Source organism: Gordionus sp. m RMFG-2023, chromosome 3 (assembly GCF_954871325.1).
Source record: "Gordionus sp. m RMFG-2023 chromosome 3, tfGorSpeb1-WG-v2, whole genome shotgun sequence".
NCBI classification, from domain to species: domain Eukaryota; kingdom Metazoa; phylum Nematomorpha; class Gordioida; order Chordodea; family Parachordodidae; genus Gordionus; species Gordionus sp. m RMFG-2023.
In genome coordinates this window covers 44,137,930-44,158,033 of record NC_088777.1, presented here as the reverse complement: position 1 = coordinate 44,158,033, position 20,104 = coordinate 44,137,930, and the positions used below count along the sequence as shown (strand labels likewise).

Sequence of the window (20,104 nt, the reverse complement as noted above, 5' to 3'; positions counted from 1 at the left end):
ACCAATGTTTAAAAATTATTATAATGGTTGATTTGGCTCTTTATGTATTATTTTAATGTTTTTTACTTAAACTTATAAATTATAAAATAAAAAAATAATATAGAGAAGTCAGTTGCTCATTTTGCCTGAAATATATTTCAAATTTACCTACCCATTGTTTTAAAAATATTTTTTAACCCTCTCACACACCCAATATATCTCTGTCTATCCATAGAATAGGCGGGCTAAAGTTAGGCAAACCCTTCATTTAGCAAGAATAATATTTTTAAGTTTTAAATTGCAAATGAATTTATAAAAATTTATTTAGGAATATTTTTTTATTGAGCTCATAAATATAATTTATTTTATAAATTAATAACACTCTTCAAGGGGCTGACAATACTACAAAAGCTAAATTTCCTTAATATATCTATTAGAATGGTTAGAACTTGGGTTAGATATCACTGGTCCATATTATCCTGAAGTTCCAAGATCTTTTGATGTTGCCAAGGGTTCCATAACCTTAATATTTAAATTTAATTATTTAAATAAAAATATCATTGTATTACTGATGCATATTTGATAAAGATACATTACTCTTTCCTAAATATTGTGAATTTAATTTGATCACAAACTTCTTTTACTTCTGATAACTTTTCAGAGAGCTTCTATTAATTTCATTGAATGTAAGTAGGAGTTCCATCGGGTCTTATTGGGAGCTATAAGATATATTCCCAATTTTTCCAATAGAATATTGACCATTTTAGGGGACTTAGTTTGTAATTGAAGCAAAACATTTAGCAAATGTTGATCTTGATATTCGCTTAAAATTGATGTAATTTTCTGCCTTCTCTGCATCTGTGGTTGTAATAAGGTTCAGATTATGACAACAACAACGTTAATGTTTTGATAGGCTAATAGTATGATTATTTGGGTCATCAACAGATAATATGTCATTCAAATTTATTAATTCCAAATCCTCATCATCTTCATTTTCTCCAAAAACTTTAGTAAAAATATAATATTTCTTTTTAATATATTTTTTGTTAAATTTAAATATTACTTAAAGGCCTTGTCAATTGTTGCCATTGGCCACCATTTTTACCTCCTTAATATGAATTTTACAAGTCTTGGAAATAATAATTTTCTTAGCCAAAATCATACGTTTGATTTCCAATTATGCGCCTCATTCAAAGCTACTGATTTTCTAACGAGTGACTCGTAAAAGTCCTAAAACATTATAAAATAAATATAATATAGGCTCGATGACCACTCCAACAATCAGGAATGGTGCATACATATGAAACTTCAGACAAATCACTTATATGATTTGTGGTCTTATCTGTAAAGGCAATAAATAAATTGTTGCCCATAGTTTGACGACAAATAATTTTTATAGTCGGAGAAAATGTCTCAATCATTTTAGCAAATGAAGGATCATCAACCAGTGACATTGTTGAGAGTTGTTAATAATAAATTCCATTATAAGCGTAGGTAATACAAATATATTTTGACCAAAATGTTAAATATCACTTTAAGTTTTGGTCTATATTTTGGGCAGTCAGGAATATTTTTATCACCATAAATAATAGCTCATTCTTGATGTTGATGGGTGGGTAGCATCGGAGAGGTTGGGTTAAAATATTTTTAGGGAGGAAATATGTTTCTTCTTATGATTTAGAACGCTCCGGAACGCATCCTCAAAAAATGTCCAATTTTATTTCTACAATATTATGTATTATATACCAATTTTTATTCTATGTAATATTATAATCATAAGCGTAGCCAGTCTGGCCAGTCTGGCCATAAATAAGTCGATTTCTGTGCATATAATATTGAGTTCCTAAAAAATATCCTCTTTATCCCCCTCCCTATCCCCTGTCCCCTAAAAATGTAAATAAATATCTACAATAATTTAACTGAAAAGTAAAAGTTAATATTTATAAATTATAACTAATGCTTATAATTCATATTTATTTGGAAAAAAGAATTTATATATGAAAATGTGAATCTATTTTTAATATTTTCTAAAAATCTAATTATAATCTATCAGGACATACCATTCTTTAATTGTAAAGAGACATTATTATTTTTGATGAAGATAGAGAAATTCTTGTTAGCATGATATAAGGAAAGATAGATTAATAAATATCAACACATATTAATTTTTAGGTACTATAAAAAATCTTAACAATTGTTTATAAAACAATGATCAAAAAAACACATATAATATAAATATATCAAATTAACTTTAACAATGTTAGTGCTAAAAAATTGATTTAGGCGTAATTTTAAAAATTGTTAAATCAAAATTTTAGCTAAAATATAATATTTAAGCTTAGAAATTTAGTCTCAGGAAAATATTTTAACGCTCTAAAAAATATATCAAATTCTATTAATTTTGATCCACGAATACTTGATTATATTAATGGCCAAATTTAAATATAATGCTAATTTGTTGCAAATTAAATGTAAGTAGAGGAAGAGAGATAAAGTGGAACTTTCTATATGATTGTTCAAATTTGTACAGGAGGTGTCATAAAAGAATCAATATAAGAAAGATGTCACCATTTGATATATCACTATAATAAAGTTATATAAATAAAAAAGATTAGATAAAAAAACAAATTTTACTAATATTAAATTTATTAATATACAAGATTTTTATTAACATTTATTTGTACTATATGTTAAATGCTAATTATAGAAGGCCACAGATAGATTTGAAAAAGGTCAGAAAACGAAATTGACTATATTCAGTAAACAGAGCTCATAAAAAGATTTTTTAATCCAAAATATTTAATAAATGAAATATATAAAAAAAATCCTTTATAAAATTAAATTCTATAGCCTAATCTTCTTACCTTATCTAATCCTATATTTTATTAATTTGCCTATCTTATCTTTTCTCATAGATATCCATGGGGGTGGGCAATATTTTACATTAATAAGAATTTCCCATCAACCCCAACCCCCTCTCCCCCAAAATATATTTTATATATCATTCGAAAATATGAAGAGAAAAAATAAACAAAAGTTAATAATTTTCTAAAATAATGACTAATTTAAAAAAAACTTAAATTAATTTTATAGATGAGGATTTCCTATAACTTTTATTAAGGTCTTTCCAATTATCGTAGGCAGTGCCTCCTCCCCAATAAAATCCTGTTTACAGATATATCTTATCTTATCCCACTTCATCTTATCTTATGTCTATCTTATCATATAAACCATGATAAATAAGGAAAAAAGAGCAAAAAAATAATAAAGATCATGTGGGGTGGTATCGCTCCTTTATAAATTTTATAAAATACCGTTAAATTATGGGATAATCTATATATAGGGTTTTATAATAAAACTAATTTAAACTAGTCTGAATTTGATCCCATTTTTCTTGAATCGGAACCCAATTGCACATATAAACTTTTTGTTCATTTTATTATTTATTTGCCAATTTGTATTAAATAAATAACTACAGAAAAATTTAAAAGAGTTTTTGTGAAAAAATTGAAAAGTTATTCAGTTTTGTCACAATGTTAAATACTCCGAAACGGCTAAGGCATCATGATAATTTATTTGAAAAACTGATTGTCCTAATGTTGTAGCTGTTGAAAAAAAAGAAGAAATAAATTTAATATAATACATCAAATGTCAGTTATTTTCTGACAGGGGAATTAGTTTTCCTGGTGGATGGGAGGAAAACGAAATGATCACATGGGTTGTTTTTAGAAAAGAACAATAAAAGTTTCTTTGTTTGCGATTTGGAGTGAAGAAGACATGATATTGGATGAAGACGGGATTGATTGGGGAAGATTTAATATGTTTATGAAATATAATGTTATATGTGCATAAATAAAGTGGACTTATAGTAATGTTTATTATATTTATTTAATATTATTAAAAGGATCGTTTTGGATTGTTAAGTTATATTTTTGAGAGGGAAGGGTTGAGAGTAAGGGGCATTTAATTTTTTCGATACCTAAAATATATGATTTGATTAAATTAATTTAAAATACTCTTTTGCGAATTAATATTTAAATTCCCCCCCCCCCCCCTTAAAAAATATCTCTTCCATGTTAATGTTATGATTAGGCTTAAACTAATATTAAATGAAGATTATTATAATTAATCCTTCAGTAAATATTTTATTAATCATTATATATGTTTATTATTATTATAATATATTATTTCCTTCGGCAATAAAGAATAAAAAATGTATTTTACAATAAACTATTCCAATTTTGATTGATAATGCTAATTTTATAAAAAGTATTTTGTATTTAAGATACTCTCCTTTAGCAAAAAATACTAGTATCTTTTGTCTCTTTGGTATTGAATAAGATAATAGTATCTGTTTATAAAATTGATTTTTTTAAATAAAGGATCTTCATATATAACTAAATTCTCTTTCCGGATGACCTGCAAACTCTGATTGTAAATAGCTAATATCTTTTTTTATTGTCTAAATATTTATCTTCAATATTTTGAAAAATATATACAAAATTTATTCATATCATCCACTTAGTATTATTGTGTTCTATATCCACTTCTCAAAAATAAATTTTTTACGATAAATGAATTCTTCAGAGCAATAAAAATATTAAATATATAATTTCGAATTATCATTTTGTGATTCGATATTACAAATATATAAAATATTTTTCTAAATGCTTTCCTGATTTAATTGAACACTATGATATTAAGCCGACGATTTATAAATTTGAAATAAGAATTCTATATCATAGATTTTGATCTAGCACATCTGACATATAAAATAAAAAAATAATTCTTTATTTAGATTTTTATTAAAGGTATTTTGCTTCTTGTAGAATAGGATGTTACTGGCAGGGTATGGAATTACATTTAAATTTATACTATATTATCTTATTTGAAATGATAATTTAATTTTCATAAATTTTATATTTAAGTATTCAAAATTATAGTTAACTATTTTAATTTTTTGATTGATTGATTTTTTTATTTAACTTAAATTGTTATTATAGCCTTAAAATATATATTTCGTTTAAATTGTTTTTTTATAATACATATATATCTTATTTCATTTTTAGTTTTTAGAATAAAATAATTATAACTTAAAACCGTTTTTCTTACCATCGTTATTGTTATATAACATGGTGCCCCGGAATGATAACTCACAATGATATATAAAAAAATCTCATATATATTGTGCATATCCCGATAAATAAAATTATGTAATAAATTATAAATATTATTGGACATAAAGGACATACAAGGTAAAAAAAAAAAAAAAATTATGCTATTGTAAATAAAGTATTAAAATAAAAATTTGAAATTTGGAAAAAAAGAATTGAATACATAATAGTGACAATATGCATCTTTGCTAATTTAAATAAGTTTATAAAATAAAAATCTGCATTATGGATGATAAAATTAGCATATCCTCCAACAGGGAAGTTAAGTTCCCAAAGTTGGAGGGACCCTTAACGGACATATACTTGGAAAAACTTGACGATTATTTCTCTCAAACAATTTTATCCGACTCAGTAAAAATTGAAACATTGATGAGCAATTTATCTGATGACCTATACGATAAAATTAAGTCATTATGTACTAAGGAAGATATCAAAGATTATTAAATTATTATTAAAAAATTAAAAAATTAAAAATTTTTTTACCCAGTCAAGATGTTTGGATATTGACTGGAAAGTATAACCTTGCTTCACAAGGTATTAATGAATCTTTTTTGGATTGGTTTTTTAGATTGTCTAAATTAAGTAGACAATGTAATTTTATTAATGATATCGCATAAAAGAAAAATTGAGAACATCTAGTGTAAATGACAATATAAAAAATAAATTAAATAAAAATATTAACTGCACATTAGACGAAATGATTGACATAGGAAGAAAATTAGATAGTAATAACATTAAATCAGAAAGTGACAATGTTAATTATGTTTTTAGTAGGGATAAAAAATTTAATAATAATGACAATAATAGAAATAATGATAAGAATTTAGATATCTAAAGTATTTCTAATAGGAATGAGATTAATAGTAACTATAATAGACCTAATTATTATTCGAGGGAAAATTTTGACAGTAGGAATAGATCATGGTGATAACAATTTTAGAAATATTAACGACAACAGGAATAGGAATTTTAGTAACGTTAGAAACAATAACAATTATAATAATAATAACTATAGAAATGATCAGTATAATAGTAGTAACTATCAAAATTACAATTATCGGTATAACAAGAGCAACAGAAATTTTCATCATAATAATCATCAATCTTATAACAACAACTATGGTAGGAACAACGCCTGGTTTAATTATAATCAGATGAGGCAGATTCAGCGACGATCAAAATCATAATAATTACCGATCTTACAACAACAATTCAAGTTATGAAGGAAACAACAGGTGGCATAATAATGATAACCAAAGAAAACAAATCGAATATGACGATCGTAATCGGTGGAAGGATTTTAATCAAAGAAAACAAATCCAGTATGATAATCAAAACTTCTACTATATCAATAATTGTAATATGAACATTGAAGAAATTGGGGAAAATAAAGTTGACACTGCCAAAGATAATAATGAGATTGATTTCAATATCAACAACCTGGCTGAAAATACAGACAAAGGTGATGGCAGTGCTTTTATGACTACTTTAAAATTAAATAATAATACTACTAATATGCAGGTCGACACTGGATCAAAATATACCATCATACCTCATGATATGGCTAAAAAAATTGGTATAAGAGAAATGAAGAAATCCAGTTTGCGGCTTACAGCCTACGACGGAAACTTGATTAAAATCATCGGGACAACTCAGGTTAAAGTAAATTATGAAGGAATTACTAAATATTTACTAGCAGTAGTTAATGAGTCGAGAAAGAACGCATTATTATGAAGAATCTGGATCAATGCCTTTAAAAATATTTTAAATAAATTCATAGGAAATTTCGATACCAATTATGAAGACGAAATCAATAAACTTATTAAAGATTGTGAATCCAAATTGACTAGCGAACCAATTAACAAAGTAAATGTCTAATTACATTTAAGATGTGACGCCCAACCTAAAATAATACCACCAAGATGTATACCGTATTCAAAGATTGATCTTGTGGGCGAAGAACTGAAAAGATGGATACACGAAAAAATTATTGAGCCTGTAAATGATGTGCGATGGGCGAGTCCTATAACCGCCGTATAAAATGATGATGGGAGAATCAGGCTTTGCGCAGATTTTAAAGACACTATAAACCCAGCTCTCGAAGACTTTAGATACCCACTTCCACGTATAAATGATCTTATAGCTAAACTTTCAGAAGGAAAAAAATTTACCAAAATCGATTTCAAAAATGCTTTTCTACAAGTTCCGATCGATAAAAATAGCAGAAAATTTTTGACTATATCTACACATATGGGATACTACCAATTTACCAGACTTCTTTTTGGGTTGAAAACTTTATCTGCTATATTCCAACAAATCATGGATCAGATTTTCGGTGATATGAAAGATGTCATATTTTAAATTGATGACTTATTTATAACTGGAAATAACGATGAAGCATATTTAAACAACATCAAAAAGGTCTTTGAGAGAATATTATCGAACGGGTTAGTACCTAACTTCGCTAAAAGTTTATTTTTTAAAAATAAAGTTAGGTTCCTGGGTCACGATATAGATGACAAAGGGAAAATTAATTTGAAGGAAAACGACACTATGTTCCAAGTCTATACAGAAAAAGGTATTACAAGGAAACACCTGGACCAATTAAGAAAGAGAGAATGCTATAACACATTTGCATACCATGATTATCCTAAGAAGGATGGAAGTGAGGACAAAAATATTAAAACTAATGATAAAAATATTGTAATACCTCCTAGACCGATATGAAGTAGACAAAAACCTATTTATCTAAAAGATTATATAACTTAGTATATTAAAACATGTAAAAATAAATTAAATACTAAAACATGTAAAATTAAATTAAATACTAAAACATGTAAAATTAAATTAAAGACTAAAACTCAAAATAAAAATAAAAATGCGAAAAATATCATATAAAAAATAAAAAAGCTAAAAATATTATCTAACAATCTAGTTGATTTATCATCCTTTTATTATTCTAACATCCAAATTTGATCAATCTCTAATTATTCATATATTCTGAAATCCTATTTAATAATGATAATTTTACAATTGGTGATAATAACAATTTTGTAAAATTGACAATGATAACGACGGAGCTTGACGACGAGCCAGCGTACTCAAAACGATATTAACAAACCAACGTGATAGAATCAAGCCAACGACTACAATGATTTATGAACGACTTGAACAATCAAAATGAACAACCATTTGAACGACATATTTTCTATGATAGCTCAGATGGATTATGGGAAGGCTTTTCAGAAGAAGGGGAATGTTGATTGATTGATTTTTTTTATTTAACTTAAATTGTTATTATAGCCTTAGAATATATATTTCGTTTAAATTGTTTTTTTTATAATAAATATATACCTTATTTTATATTTATTTTGAGTATATCATTTTTAGTTTTTAGAATAAAATAATTATAACTTAAAACCGTTTTTCTTACCATCGTTATTTTTATATAAAATAATTAATGACAATTAATTTGAATAAATTATAAATATTCCATATTCTTCTTCCAAAGATTGATAAAACTTAATATTATTGTAAAAAATCACAATAAAATATATTGTTGTATATATTTAATCTTTAACTGCAAAAATCTGGATAAACATTTTAATAAATATTTTTTTATAAATAGGTGATGAAATATGCCAAGTTTTAACATGTTATACTTTTTTTAATTCAATAGCAGATATTGCATTCTTTTAAATCTTTCAAACATATATTTGGATATTGTAAAACATAATTATGATAAAAGTTGAGTTCAAACTCAAACCTGAAAATATTAAAAACCTAATAAAAATTTTTTTAATTATTACGACGACTAGAGTTTTTGCAATTATTACTATAAGAATTCTACGAATTCTCCGATTTGTGATATAATTTAAAATTGACCAAAAATATTTAATTTTTATCTTTATTTTTATTATAACATTTAAATTTCAAAAAACTATCATATAACAAAAAAACATAACAATATATACAAAAAATAATTTATCGTTATAAATCATTTTTTTTTAACTTTTTTACCTTTTAAATTGATCTTTACTTTTACATTTAAATCGATTTTACTTTTACATAAAATATTTCATTATCACCTCGAGTGATTTTATTTAAATTATTTCCACAATATAACATTTCCTTCTCTTTTAGTTTCCCCCTTCATCGTACCCATCATTCGTATCGTATATTGAGGTAATCCCTAAGTTCTTTATTTATTCCAAGTCCATGTACCTTTTACTTCTAAAATCAAATTTAACTAAAAAATTATATTTTATTTTATATAGTTTATTTATAATCAATGAATCTCTTCGGTCTCAAATTGTATTGTCGACTTGGCTCTTGAATACTTATTTTATTTCGATCTCGTATCTGGCTTTGAACTTGAACTTGATCTCGTACTTTTATCTTGATTTTGATTTTGCTCCTGACCTCTTCCCCCTCTAAAAACTCGTTCACTCGCTCTTCTAGCTACTAAAAAAGAATATGAATATAAAAAATTGAATGAAAGTTTGTTTTTATAAAGTATTTGCATATAAAAATTCATTCTTCCACGTTGTCGTACATGCTAGTGTTTTGTTGAAGCTCGTAAATTTTCCGGGCTAGAATATAATTGTGATTCTTAAGGGCCCTAATAGCGTCGGCTTGTTTCTCTATCATTTCGCTAACGTAATCCCTAGAACTAAAGCCTAAATGAGTGGTAGCGGTTTGTGAGGGTAGTTCGGGAGATGCGAGATCTTCTTGAGCGATATCGGGTAAGGGTCTTGCTTTGTTGAATTCTATAGTGTGATAAACATATAATATTTGAGCAGGAATGATGAAAAATGATTCAATAACAAGTGAGAGTTGAAGGATATTCAAAGAATTAAATTTGACATAATTGCGTAGTATTGGTTTCTTGCTAAGTTTTGACTCGCATTGTTTGATCAGTTCTTGAATAGTATTGTCATAATCTTCTTCGACTAAGTTTACAAATCTATCTAGTATATTTCTAAAGACTGCTATCCAGGTCCTTCCTAACAGTGCAATCTTATCACTCTGGACTACATAAGCAGTTAAGATTTGACTTTTGTCTTCGAATTTTGCCTTGACTTTGGTAGTTCCTAAAACATTTATTGTGTTTCCATCATAACCAGTTAATTTAATATCTGATTTATTTAAGATTTTTACTCCAATCTTTTTCGCGATATGAATCGGTAGAATACTATACTTTGACCCGGTGTCGATCTGCATCAAAATAGGCATCTCATTCAAATATACCGTGACCTTGTAAGCATCGTTAGCTGTGTAATTATTATCGGTATCCATATTGTTTATGTCTAAATTGTCTAAATTGTATAAATTATATTCTTTTCTTTCTAGTTTGTCATTATCATCTTCTTTTATCTCTTCTATATTAACAGTGTTTACTTTATTTGTATATCGTGATTGATTATTGTCGTTGTTATGATATTTATAATTGCATACTTGATTAGTTCCTCGATTCCCAATATTATGATTATCATTATATCTTTGAATACATCTTGAATCGTTATAATGTCTGTTATATCTGTAATTATAATCATTATTAAATCTATTATTATTATAGTCATTTTTAATATAACTAGTTCTATTATCAAATCTCGAAGAATTATTGTACGATCCTGGATAGTTTGCTCTGACGTTGTAATAATTCGCGTTATAATTCTGATATCTAGGGTTGTAATTATTTCCTTGGTAACTGGGGTTATAATTATTTCCTTGATAAATATTTCTTTGAAAGTCATGGCCTCTTGCTGTCCATCGTTGTCTGTTATCGTAATTAGATTGTAAATTTCGTCGTTCATCATGGTCTCCATATCTCACCAATTGTTTATTTTCTTCTGTTTTCCTGCCTCTTTGCCTTTCTATATGTTTCACGGTTGTATCATTTTCTGTTTTTTCGTTTAAAGAAATATTTTCAACTTTAGCAATTATATTTTCTTTTAATTCTAACTCTTCAAAATCATCTCTTAAAGTAAGAACTTCTTCTAATGTAATGTTTTCTTTTAATGTAATTTTCTGCCTAATATTTTTGCTGATTGACGAAATTTTTACTTTTTCAATAACTCTACTATCACTTAGCAAACATTCATTTTTTAAAATGCATAATCTACTTACCCAATCGATGTAACTTTCGTTTTTACCTTGTACAGCTGCATTAAATAATAATAAGTTGGAACTTGTAGATTTCCTCGGGTGTAATAACCTGAATTTTTCAATCAATATCGATGGATTGATGAAGTCGGTAGGTGAACATATCGATTTAAGCTTGATGTATACCTCATCTGGTAATCTTCTTGCAAAGGAACCCGCTTTTTCGATGTCCGATATCTGATTGTCCTTGAAGATGTCTTCAAATCTACTCAAAAAAAGATCGCCATTGCCTGCGTATATTGGAAATTCAATATTTATATTAACATTATTATTGGGAATCTGTTTCATATTTATTTATTTATTTACGACTTCCTCGAATAAGTAGCGGAACTGCCACCATAAAAAGTTTATTGAGATTTAGATTAAAAAAAAATAATGATGATATATTCAAAAAAAAGTTTGCTATATATATTGACAATGTAATTTATATAAATTGATTAAAAATAAAAAATTGAACATTAGTTTGTTAAGTAAATTGATTTATAAAATATAAAATTTTAATATTAGTTTATAAACAATTTGATTTAAAATATAAAAGTTGTTTTTTTAACAAAAAGAAAGAAACTGATTTATAAAATATTAGTTTACAAACAAATTGATTTAAAATATAAAAGGTGTTTTTAACAAAAAGAAATTTTAAGTTACGCCATAAATGGCTTAAGGATAAAAAAAAATAATTTTTTAAAGTTAATATTATTTAACAATTACGAATTATATTGTGAATCTAATTAGACTTAGTTTCGCTGTAAATAGGATATGAGTAAATATCGAAATTATAAATTTATTTTTTTAAAATTAGAAGTCATTGTTTGTAGAATTATAAGAAATTTAAAAGATTGTAAAAAAATCTAATTAGACATTTATTCTTGATTATAAGGATTACTATCTCAGATTTGCCATCTTTTGCTTGACGACTTGCTTTGTTTACAAAGTGTGATAATATTTATGCAAAAATCATATCTTTTTAAAAAATCACATAGGATTTATTAATTATCTCATTTTAAAGATTTAAAAAGCTGAATATTATGTGTTTAAATTATGAAAATAACGAAGGCACGAAAAGATCTTTAAAATATTATAATTTATTAAATAGTAACAAAAATAGAAGGCTAATATAATAAAATAAGTCAAATATAAAGGAAACTATAAGATAAAATTTTATAATAGTTCATAATGGTTTTCTTTCCTTAATTCTTATTTCTTAAAATCTTAGTAATCACCCTTTTTTAATCCCTCTGGTTATGTATTTTTTTATTCTCTCACTAATTTAATATTTAATCTAATCTTCCCATTTCTTGATAACCACAATAAGGAAAGTAGCTGGCTTTTATATATTTACAATCTGGGAAATAGTTGTAAAGCAGTGTCCTGGTTTCTCTTATGGTCGTCTGTTTACCAATCTATATAGCTCCCTCTATAAAAACTTAAAAAGAAAGATATAATTTAAATAAACTAAAGGATCATGCATCTTTGTTTTATTTGCGCAGGAAAAAAATACAAATAATAAATAATATTTATTTAATGTATAAATTTAAAAAAAACAGAAATAATTAAATCTGTTTAGCTTGGATTAAACAGAAATTAATATTTAAGATGAACCAGGAAACTGCTTAATTATTGTTAATCTACTTAGTGTATTAAACTCTCAATTTTATAATACCTTATAAAGAAGTAGAAATATCGTTACCATATATATCAAATTATTTGAATTCCTTTATACACTCATTGACTTAATTCCATGTATCATTACGTTTAAATTGGCTAAAGAAAAATATATTACGAATAATTTTATATTTTTATTAGCTCACTTATTTCTCTCTAGTTTTATCATTGATATAACAATCAATAAACTGTATGATAGAATAACCAATTCATTTGTATTAGTGAGATAGACATACCGATCCCAGGATTAATCAATTTAAAATAATAGTTTTCATAAATAATGACATAGATTATGAATAAATATAAATAATTTCAATAATAATCAATATAAAGTAAAAGTTTTCCCATTTATTTAAATGAGGATTAAAACCCAAGTAAATAATATATAAAGTAAAATTTATTATGGGTTAATTATTTTTCCTCCTAAATTATTTTGGTTCCTTTATTAAATATAAATAATATTATGTGTGAGTTATAATAAATTATCTTCAATCTATTAAATGTTAAATTATAATATTATTTCGAAAATAAGCAAAGTAGCCAACTTAAGTCTTACAATGTTAAAGTATAAAATTCAAGATTATTATATGATTTTCAAATTGAGTTTAAAAGTCTATTAACGCTATTTATAACATTTTAAATTAGCAAATATATTTATTTTCTTTTCTTTCTCTCTTCCCCTTTCTTCATATTAAAGTGGTTGTATTCACGCCAATGATATAAATAAATACACTATAACTAATATTAGTGACGTAACTAGATTCCAAAAATCAAAATGGTGTATAATAACTGATAATATGTTTATATACCATTTAACAATAGAAGGTATGGTTTAACTGCAAAAAAATATTTTTTTTTTAATAATGCTATGCGCCGTTTATTTCCAAATTTATATACCTCCTATATAGGATGTAATTGCAACAAGTCCGGAGACTAAAATATAAAGAATAAATTTGATTGATCGTCCTCGGATAGAAATAATATAATATATACTTGGTTCGTGGAGCGTTTTATTCCCTAAAAGAATATATTTTATTTTGGGTTTTCCATTAGCATTATAATGAGTTAAATTATTTATGATGATTTAATTCTAAGAAATTAATATAAAAATATAGTAAATGAACACGTGGCAATCATAATTAAGATTATGTACATTCTTTCGCATTTTATAATTTAATTTTAAAATAATAAATTCATCTCCATACTTGGAAATTAACATCAAGAAGTCTCTTTTTTTAAAAAATACTAAAGAAATTGTTCTCAGCTGTCTCTTACCATCCAAAAGAATATTTTCACATAAGATAAAACATCTAGATAGAAACACGTTGGTCTAGTCATTAGTCTATTTAACTATCCATGGTTCTATGTAATACTAATACATGTAATTTTAACTACAATTTATTAGAAAATCTGTTTTTTAATGATTAACATATCATTCATATTTTATTATCATCAAAGCTGTATTGAGATGAATGTACATAATTTTTTGTTGAACAGTTGTATCTTATTACTTTATTGCATATGTAAATTAGCTTTTGATTGTGTAACTTTAAAATAAATTACGAAACGCGAATGCGTAACGCAATAAAAAAGTGAAATAAAATCTCACTGATGACAAAAAATATTAATGTTACAACAACGAAAGGTTTGATAATTATCTAATTAAAAATGATTTATTTTGCTCTAAATAATAACGTATACCTATTAATATTGTTAAATTGCCATCTACACCATCTAGATATGAATTTACAATTATATAATATATTCAGAATTTTATTTTAAATTCTGCCGAATTGTAATAATTGGTTTTGGATAACATTTTTTTAAGAACAGGTTTTTAAAATAAAAAATAATACCTATTTCTCTTCGTATCGCAGCTTTATTTTATTATAACAGATTTTTTAATAAAACAATATACTTTAAAATAATGATAATAATGTTGTAAGAAAATTCAAGAAATGAAAGATAATAAAAACTTAAATAGCTTATAATACAAAAAAATATTATATATTAATAAGTTTCATTCAATATTAACTAAATATTTAATCCTTTGATTCTATTCCTTTAGACCTATGCTTCAAAATGAGATTCTAACAAAATTAATTTGTGATATGCAATATTCTTTATCCAATTATTCTTTCTTATACTACGGTATTTTTCAATTTGAATTTAAATATAATATTGAAAATAAACATACCAGGTTAATTCAGCAAAACATTTATTGAGAAATACTTTTTCGCAAAACTTTTATTGCGAAACACTTTTTTGCGAAACTTTTATTGCTAATGTCGTTTATCACGAAGGAATTTTATAGCGAAGTTATTATCGCGTAACCATTTCTGCAATTTTTTTTCCGCGAAACATTTATAGCGAAGACAATATCACAAAGCCCAATATCGAAAACTTATTTATGCAAAATCTTAATCGCGAATACATTTGAGCGAATACAATTTAGCAAAATATTTATTGCGAACCCGTCATGGCAAAATTTTTACTTAGCAAATCATCTTTTGGGAATTCATTGAAAATTACTATGTAGTTTTAATTCTGAGTGACTAAGGGGGAAAAATAATATATATTGAAGCAACAACCTACTATATTGTAATTAAGCATATTGGAGTAAGTTTCAGAATTAAAACTTGCCAAAGTTTGATTATATTTGTGCCTAAGGCGACATTTTAATATTATATTCAGATTCCTATCAAATTTTTCGAAAATATAATCAAAATCTTATATAAAGTAAACAGAAAAGATAAAAAATATCTATAAAGATAGTAAATTCCTTAGTTTCAAAAATATTTTGAATTGGGGAAATCCCTTATTTTACATAGATGTAATTTATATTTGAATCGCCTTTCAAAATTCGATTATTATCTAGCTTATACTTCTGTTTTTAATTAGAGACTGACAAAACTGATTGATGAATTTAATAATTTATATTTTATAATGCCAGAATTCTTTGTGCACGATTCTATTTTGAGGAAGCATAGGACATGATGGCAAAAATTTTTATATTTCAATAATATATTTTATAAATCAAATCTAGGTTCATTAATCATTATATAGATTTATTTAGAAAAAAAAAATTAAAAATTCTTATCATTGATTTAATCTTATACTTATTTTTTAAAATTATTCAATTAATATGATCATAAAATAAAACATTTCAAAAAATAGTCACTATATCAATTATCGCGATATTGACCTCTTGATATTGAATTCGCTAAAATATCTTTGCGATATATGTTAAGCAAGATAGTTTTCGCTAAATTATTTTCGCGATTTGGATTTCGCAATAATATCTTCGCTATATAATTTGCCATTATTGATTCGCGATAAATGTTTTGATACAATGGTTTAAATTGAGATAAGGATTTTGCTATAAATAATTCGCAATATATATTTCGCTCTTCCCGAAAATGTATTCACTATTGTGGATTGACATTTATTTCGCTATAAAATCTATTAGCGATAAAAATTTACAATGCTGAATTGACATGGAACCAAAAACGAACGCCTATTAATAAGTTGCAATTTACTTTATTATTATTAAATATAAATCTAGAGGGAATTATAATTCTATCAATTTCGAACATGTCAAATCGAAAATAAAAAAAAACAATAAAATTTTTGAATAACTCATTTCAATATCTTATTTGCCCTCTCCACTATATATTTATCAAAATTTTTACTATCCCCTCATCAGTTTATAGACATATAATATGGTAATTATATTTAAATTAAAATCTACCTAATTTATACAAGTGTCCTGTAGTTTGACCTATAGATGCTATAATATATATATATAAATTATGACACATCATTTTGTATTATGATTCTGCATATTTAATGAAAATCTTAATCATCAAATATAAACCAACTTTTAAAAAACGTTAAATATAGTTTAACTTTCCTAATAAAAATTATCACAAGATAAAAATTATCACAAGATAAAAATTTAAAAGTATAAAAGCGGGAAACGTTAAAAACATTCTATTATGATATAAAATTCTATTTGGATAAAGATTATATTTTACCATTGTAATTCACATCTTTTATATATTAAAATTATGTCATATACATTTAATTACCTATAGTTCTTACACCTAAGTTAAAAGTAAGGTTTTTATTCCCCAATCCTAAATATATTTGATTATATCATTTGACTCATAAAATATGTTCTTTTATAAATTTACTTATTCCGATCAATAACTTTGTAGCTTTAAATATTGTAACGATAAAAATGAAATTTTATAAGTGTGAAAATAATATAGTGTTTACTTTGTATGAAATGGTCCGTATTATTTAAGTAATCTATAAAACATTATTTAATATGAATTCTTGTAAATGGCTTACCGTTTATAACCCAGTCCATATATTCTATATATCATATTAGAAAAATTAAAAGACGTAAATGATAAAATGATATTATTAATTCTAAAAAACCGATTTTTTTTAAAAGAAAGTTTATAATTATTATTTAAAACTTAGGTGAAATTATATTTTTTTAAGTATGTAATGCTAATATACAACTTTGAAATAATAGATTTGAAAGGATATTTTACAAGTATAAATGACACTATACGAGGTAAGGTTATATATATAATTTAAGGCTTTAATTAATTAAAACCTATTGTGGTATGTATAATATCGCCATCTATAAAGAAATATTATCGATTATAATAAACTCTCATGTTTTTATACAATAAATACCTTCTTCCTCGCACATAATAGAATCATCTATAAAATTATTATATATTTTAATATATTATAGAGCAATTTCATTTAAAAACGACTCACTTGGCTTACGCCTGCAGATCATCACGTTTCGCGCTAGATAAAAGTGTTTTATGGATTAAATTATTTAATGTTAAATTTTGCGATATTTATCATATCAGTAATTTTTTGGGGAATATCGATTTAATTTTATGAACAAATAATGTTGTATTATGATGGTCATTATTTAATTGAAGAAAGCCAAAATTTTATATTTTATGAAATTTTTATTATAACAATAATTTGTTTTCTAGTGTAGTCATTTAAGAAGTTAGGTTAAATTACAAATTATATAGTTAACTAAAATATAGTTTGTTTATAGCCTTTAAGATTTTGTGGAATCATGGGTTAAAATTGAAATTCATAATATTTTGGTCATGAAAAATAAAGAAGATCTAATAAATATATTTTTTAGTCAGATCAATTTTTTTTGTCTTGATGGTAACGGTAAGATCAAAAAAATAATGTGAGTGAATAAAGTATGTTAATCAAATTCTTATTTAAAACGTTAAATATGCCCTTCGATATTTTAATTGCTTATTTGTAAATAGAGTGAGAATAATGTTTTATGAGGGACTCCAGATGTTCATAAATAAGCCATGGGAGGCATATCCAGTAAGTTGGATTTAAGATCATTGGAGATAAGGTTTATATTAGGTAAATCAGGACTAAATAAAGACTTGGGCATCTCGTAAATTTAGATTTTTTAGAAAAATATTTAAGACTCTTTTATATCCAGCAATAAATTATAGCGCTGTAGGAAATGATATTTTAAATGAAAAAAATTTGAGATTCGAATTTTATGTAAATTATTTGTAGAAATAAGTTCTAAATTGTAAATTAATTTCTATACGGATGTTAAGATTTTTTTCTGGATGAACAGGTAATTGATTGAAGAATATTAAAGGTGATAGGTAGGGTGAGGAATACTTGGTTAGATAAGTATTCAGCAGAATAATTAATTTTGATTTTTTCAAACCTTAAGCATACCTCTACTATTAGCTAAATATGAAGACCTATATTTTAAAGATTGATTTAATAATACATCGTAGATTTCGCATTCTAAATATATTAAATTACAAGCCTTTATTCAACCAATATTTTTTCAAGTACAATCATCAGATCTTATTTTAAAATTACACAATAAGAATACATTATATAGTATATCTTCACATTTTTAAGGTTTTCTTGAGTTTTGCCAATTCTATTTCGTATAAATTAAGGAACATATTTTCTTTAATCCATCCAATATATCACTCAGAGTTTATATCAGAATAAATAAAAATATTATAAAAGTATGAATAAAATTTCCGAATAATAAAATAATCAATTAGTATAATATAATTAAAATTACTTTGCAAATTTTCTATATAACGAGAAAAAAAATTACTTTTAGTGCATTCTTCTATAAATATGCATTATATTAATTTTAAATCTTAGTTTAATATAGACAATTTGAATTTTAAAAGGGACTAAATTTTTCATTAAAAAATATACTAATATTTTTAAAATGGAAAGGTAAATAGAATCTTATTGTATGTAATTTAAGCTGGGGTTATAGTACCCGGCGATAATTTAATGCAATATTATAAATCAGATTAATTGATGGGGAATGATATTAATTTTATCTTCAAAAATACTTCCTATTATTATTTTTGAAAATTTATTTTAAGATAGTTTTAATATTTTTGACTCAATCAAAAATAAATAAACACTATATTCAGAATAGGGTTATTTTTAAATAAAAGTTGTTATTATATTTTTGACTACTCTTGGAGTATAGTATCAGAAGAAAAATAGCTCGTTATAACTTCATGCATAGGGGAGAATGGGGGTAGTAGAATCAATTTTTGCAAAATTGGCTATAAATCTTATGTTATTTTTATATATTAAAATATAGAATATATGAATCGATTATACTCTATAAGGTACTTTATATATTTATAAAAATATAATCATATTTTTCAAATTTTATTTATGCAACAGCTCAAATTGTGCCCAACGAGCCTTAATAGCGGGGGTAGGCAAACCATTAGAAGGGGCTTCCTAAACCATTTATTTTTTATGTTATAATAAATTGAAAGCATTTTTTTTATTAATAATGATACTTATAGAATAATTTAATATTTTATTATTCAAAATATGATAATATTTTTAAATTGAAGCTAATTATAATGGTTTATTTATTAAACATTTTGGACCTTTAAAAATAAGGAATCTTAAGGAGAGATTATGATTTGTTAAATAAATCGTAAATATCAATGATAAACAGCCATGAATGTCTTTCCAAGATTTCAAAATATTTTTTCATTATTAATTGCTATAATTGCCGTATTGGGTCAAGCCCC

At 24.7% G+C, this 20,104-nt stretch overlaps 1 protein-coding gene across 1 annotated transcript; it reads left to right on the top strand.

Annotated features, from left to right (window-relative positions):
* Window positions 1-6,004: 6,004 nt before the first annotated feature.
* Window positions 6,005-7,880, top strand: LOC135927014 (TBC1 domain family member 5 homolog A-like). The gene is made up of 5 exons (XM_065462949.1): window positions 6,005-6,291; window positions 6,371-6,753; window positions 6,934-7,019; window positions 7,095-7,187; window positions 7,575-7,880. Exons 1-5 carry the CDS (start codon window positions 6,005-6,007, stop codon window positions 7,878-7,880), a joined length of 1,155 nt encoding a protein of 384 aa, XP_065319021.1.
* The last annotated feature ends 12,224 nt before the right edge of the window (window positions 7,881-20,104 follow it).